Raw genomic sequence first — 5,154 nt, forward strand, 5'->3', positions numbered from 1 at the left:
AAAAAAACATCCATATCTTTCAATAAAACATGTCCAAAGAAGTCCAAACATATTTTTAGAGGATCTTCCTTAATTATTTGTTGTAAAATTAAAATCATTATCAGAATTAGATCATTCACTTATAGAAACTCTCAATGAGTTCAAAACTACCTTACCCAGTCTTATAAAGGACCCCAGCCAATGATATCTCAACAATACGATGACTGGTATAGGACAAATTATGATGTATCTTAATTCATTCGTGGCCTCAAAAAAAAAATTACTGGGAACGAAATTAAATCTCGTGGGAAAGAAATAAAAATTTTTGGTCACAAAATACAATGTAAAATTCATGGGAACAAAATACAAATTCATGGGAACGAAATAAAATTCGAATGGGTATAAAATTAACTTGATTTTTAAATCTATCTCTCTCTCTCTCTCGATAAATTTTCGATTTTTTGCATACATTTGTATAATTGCCATAATGCATATACTGTGGTTTCATCATTATTCGTTGAGCACCAATTTTCGTGGATTTCGTTGTTGAGCAGATCCACAAATTCAAATGTCCATTGAAATACGAAAGATGACATTCATTTGTATTGGCAATGCTTTTGTCCAAGAACTTAAGTGTCCTCGAAAACGTCTCTTTTACAAAATCCGCGAAAATTGATGCCAACGAAAACATATGAAACCACAGTATGTGCTTGCGATTTGTCTCAAAGTACTTTTTTTTAAAAAAAATCCCAAGTGATCGTGAATGTAAAAGGACGTTTTTATTTACTTTGAGGTATGTTTGCTTTTTTTCACTAGTATAATTCAAACCTGGTAAAATATATTTTAGATCTACGTGAAAGACAATTACTACAATGGAGAGAAGAAGACAAGGTGTACAGTGAAACTCACACTTTCCAGGAAATGCTGAACAAAGTCAGGAGACAACGTTTTATGACATTTGTTGGAGTCCCAGGGTCTGGAAAATCAGCAACGATTCATCATATAGCCTTTATCCTCCAGAAGGATGGATACGAGATTGTACCAATTATAGACATCAGTGAGATTTGCCGTTATTGTGACCCCTATAATTTTCAGGTTTTTGTCATCGATAATGTGGTAGGTGTGTTGGGTCTTCAAAAACAAAAGTTAGAGACTTTAGTTGACTATGAAAAAATTATTTTAGATACCTCCAAACGTACAAAGGTACTGATGTCATATAGGGAAGCAATCTTTAATGAATGTTCCAATTCATTTTTTATTTATGAGGAAAACGTTATCGAAATGTGTAGTCCAGAAAATGCATTGAATGATGATGACAAAAAAGCTATTCTTCAGAAGCACGGCTTGGATAAAGATTTATTGTCCCCTACATTACTTAGAGAAGCATCGGCGATGTTTCCTCTATTGTGTAAACTTTACTCAAGAGAGGAGAAATTTAGGAACAACATTGAAAGGTTCTTTACTTGTCCAACTGAATGCATTTTAAAAGAGTTTGACAAAATGTAAGAACAGAATAAGGTTCAGTATGCTACGTTGGTCTTGTGCATGTTAAACGGCAATAAATTATCAAAAGAAATATTACAAGACATAGAAAATAAGACTTTCTACGAAATGAAATCAAAAGCATTAGAAAGTTGTGACGTTGAGAGTTACACGGATTCATTTGAATTTATTAAAGCATTGTCAGTAATGGAGGGGACATACACTAAACTATGTGGTACTGAGTTTACCTTTATTCATGACTCCATTTTTGAAATCATTGCTTATCAGTTTGGTTCTCAGTTCCCAGATCTCATTTTACAATGTATGAGTTGTAGTTATATTGCTAACTATGTAAAGCTTCACAAGGATGAAATGCTAAAATCAGAGAATGAACAAAAGCAAGCAAGTGAAAAAGTTGCAGTCAAAAGTGGTGGTAAAAAGGAATTGCAGAAAGGGGTGAGAGTCGTGTTTAGTGCTGAACACTGTGATAGAATGGAGTCATTTGATCTCTGTATAAGGCTAGGGGAGGATCTGTACTCTAGGTTAGCAGAGCGTTTGTACAGAGATATAGAAAATATGGAGCTGTATGATGTTTTTATGAATGATACCTTAAAACATTCTCAGGTATGTCAGGCTTTTATTGAGGTGTTGGAGGCAAAGTCTTACACAGAGTTGAAATGTTTATTTCTATCTGTGCAGAAGGATGTGTCTAAGGTTGTGAGTAAAGGGAAGCATGTGATGGAGGATAGTGTGAAGATGGATGAGAGAATCAGAGAGAGGCGCAGACAGGTGGCGCTGGTGAATGAAAAGTACGATAATACAGAAACAACATACAGTGTCAGGGTTATCAGTTGGGTGGTTTACTACGGACACAAAAGGATTTTGCAATATGTTTTAGAACAAACTGAGTCGCACAAGGAAACACTGTCTGAACTTTTTTTGATTTTTTTTAATATTGATTTACTGAATCCAACAAAAGAAGGGAAAAAGAATGTTGCAGCAAATGATCCAATAGAAAATTTATGGTCATTCACAGACTGGGACATTGATGGATCAATCTCAGAAAACGGCGATTACTTTTGCTGAGTTGTTATAATGGATATTTAGACAATGTGAGAATATTTATTAAATATCTGAAGAGAAATACAATTTTGATGACATTTCCAGATTTAGATTTTAAGTATATACTGGGAAACGAAGCACTTGAAGCCGCGTGTGAGGATGGACATCTGAGAGTTGTTAAGGAGCTGTTAGAAGCAGGGGCTGATGTCAACCCGAAAGATGATTATTATACACCATTGACAGCAGCGTGTAAGAGTGGACACATAAGTATAACTAAGGAGTTGCTAAACGCAGGTGCTAATGTCAACCCGCAGGGTGTTTATGATACACCACTAATAGCAGCTTGTGAGGGTGGATATATAAGTATAGTGAAGGAATTGCTCAGAGCAGGGGCTGATGTTAATCTACAAAGTCGGGATGCAACACCATTAATAGCCACATCTAATGCTGGACATCTTGATATAGTAAGAGAGCTGCTACAGGCAGGGGCTGATGTTAATCAAGAAGGAAAATGGAGAACACCATTAATAGCCGCATTTGAAGGTGGACATGTAGATGTAGTAAGAGAACTGTTGGAGGCAGGGGCTGATGTAAATCTACAAGGTGGGCTTGATACACCACTGACAGCAGCATGTAAGGATGGACATTTAGATATAGTAAGAGAGCTGCCAGAGACTGGTGTTAGTCTACAAAGTGAGTTTCACACACCACTAATTAGTGCGTGTGAAGGTGGACATCTACATGTTGTAAAAGAGCTGCTAGTAAAAGGAGCTGATGTTAATATACAAGGTAAGGTAGAAACGCCATTGATAGCAGCATGTAAGCGTGGACATCTAAATATAGTAAAAGAACCGCTATTGACTGGGGCTGATGTTAATCTACATGGTAAATTAGATACACCATTGAAAGTGGCATGTAAGAATGGCCATCTAAATATAGTTAGAGAGTTGCTAACGGCAGGGGCTGATGTTAATCTACAAGGTAAGTTAGACAATCATACACCACTGATAGCAGCATGTGAGGGTGGAAATCTAAATATGGTAAGAGATCTGCTAGCGTCAGGGGCTGATGTTAATCTAAAAGGTTACTTTCAAACACCACTAAAAAGTGCATGCCAAGGTGGAAATCTAAATATAGTTAAAGAACTGCTTATAGCAGGGGCTGATGTAAATTTACAAGATGAATACTATTATCATACAAAACTGATAGTAGAATGTGACCGTGAGCATGAGGGTTTTGTGAAGAAGTTGCTACGTGCAGGGGCTGATATTAATCTACAAAATATACACGAAACTCCACTGACAGCATCCTGTTATGGTGGGCATTTGAGTATTGTGATAGAGCTTCTAAAGGCAGGGGCTGATGTCAATTGTCAAATTAAATCTTATACATCAATGACAGCGGCATGTTGGATTGGACATAAAGATATAGTGGAAGAGCTGATAGAAGCAGGGGCTGATGTAAATATACAAAGTATGTATGAAACTCCACTCTTGGCAGCATGTTATAATGGACATTTGAGTATTGTGATAACACTGTTAAAGGCAGGAGCTGATGTTGATATAAAAACTAAATCTTATACATCACTGACAGTGGCATGTTCTCTAGGACATGAAGATATAGTGGAAGAGCTAGTAAAAGCAGGGGCTGATGTCAATTTACGTGGGAAAAAATTGTAAAGCATGGGATTTAACCTTTACGCCATTGACCTTAGCATATGAAGGAGGATATATAAATGTGGTTAAAATGCTACTTAAAGCAGGAGCTGATGTTAATCCCCAGGATGAATTTTTAACACCGATAACAGCAGCAATTGAGGGTGGATATATGGGTATTATAAAAGAACTGCTAAGTGCAGGGGCTGACGTAAATCTATATGGAAAGTATGAAACACCACTGACAGTAGCATGTTATGACGGACATTTGAATATTGTGATAGAGCTGTTGAAGGCAGGTGCTGATGTTAATCTACAAGGAGATGACGATACACCACTGACAGCAGCTTGTAACAAGGGGCATACAAGTATTGTTATAGAACTATTAAAGGCAGGGGCTGATGTCAATCTACAAGGAGAGTGTGATACACCATTGACAGCAGCATGTAAGAATGGGTATATGAATATAGCTAAAAAGCTGCTAGACGCAGGAAGTGATGTCAATATGCAGGATAAGGCAGGAAACACTCCTCTTTATATAGCTTTTTTTAACATTCATAAAAATTTCATCCCTGCTATAATACGAATGTTTGATGGGTATGGTGTTGACTCAACTATCAAAAATAATGAAAGCATGTCAGCATTCTTTATTGCATTAATTAGGAATTAAATTAGTTTTGTAAAGCAATTATTAAGAACAGAGAATGAAAGTCAGTTAGACAGACTGAGGTTACATTTGTTTGAGTGTTTGGTAAATATAAGACACGGTGACGTCATGACTGATAGTAAGGATGACGTGGTGATGACACGGAGAAGAGTGTGGCGTATGGAGGACTGGGGAGATTTGTATTATGCGGTAGTTAAAAGTGATTGTGAGGCTTTAAAGCATCTTGTATGTGTTGGTCTGGATGTAAATCAGTGGATACAGCTGTATGATGCTTATGATGAGTATGATGTTAAACCTCTGCTGTTCACC

The 5,154-nt window shown here is 36.7% G+C and overlaps 2 protein-coding genes across 2 annotated transcripts; both read left to right on the plus strand.

The window, feature by feature from the left end:
- The first annotated feature begins 1,590 nt into the window (after positions 1-1,590).
- On the plus strand, positions 1,591-4,202 carry LOC134268731 (ankyrin repeat and KH domain-containing protein 1-like). The gene is made up of 2 exons (XM_062750970.1): positions 1,591-2,311; positions 2,629-4,202. The coding sequence occupies exons 1-2, from the start codon at positions 1,591-1,593 to the stop codon at positions 4,200-4,202; spliced, it is 2,295 nt and encodes a 764-aa protein (XP_062606954.1).
- Positions 4,203-4,269: 67 nt separating this feature from the next.
- On the plus strand, positions 4,270-4,848 carry LOC134268732 (fibronectin type 3 and ankyrin repeat domains 1 protein-like). Its single transcript, XM_062750971.1, has one exon. It carries the CDS (start codon positions 4,270-4,272, stop codon positions 4,846-4,848), a length of 579 nt encoding a protein of 192 aa, XP_062606955.1.
- The last annotated feature ends 306 nt before the right edge of the window (positions 4,849-5,154 follow it).

This window comes from Saccostrea cucullata, unplaced genomic scaffold (genome assembly GCF_032062105.1).
Source record: "Saccostrea cucullata isolate Sc308-1 unplaced genomic scaffold, CSIRO_AGI_Scuc_v1 ctg1882, whole genome shotgun sequence".
NCBI lineage: Eukaryota > Metazoa > Mollusca > Bivalvia > Ostreida > Ostreidae > Saccostrea > Saccostrea cuccullata.

Bases quoted from the DNA above. Each gene is read 5' to 3' on its own strand.
- LOC134268731 (XM_062750970.1), top strand. From the start codon at position 1,591: ATGAAATCAAAAGCATTAGAAAGTTGTGACGTTGAGAGTTACACGGAT. The intron at 2,312-2,628 runs GTTGGGTGGTTT...TGACATTTCCAG, and splicing joins ATACAGTGTCAGGGTTATCA to ATTTAGATTTTAAGTATATA.
- LOC134268732 (XM_062750971.1), top strand. From the start codon at position 4,270: ATGCTACTTAAAGCAGGAGCTGATGTTAATCCCCAGGATGAATTTTTA.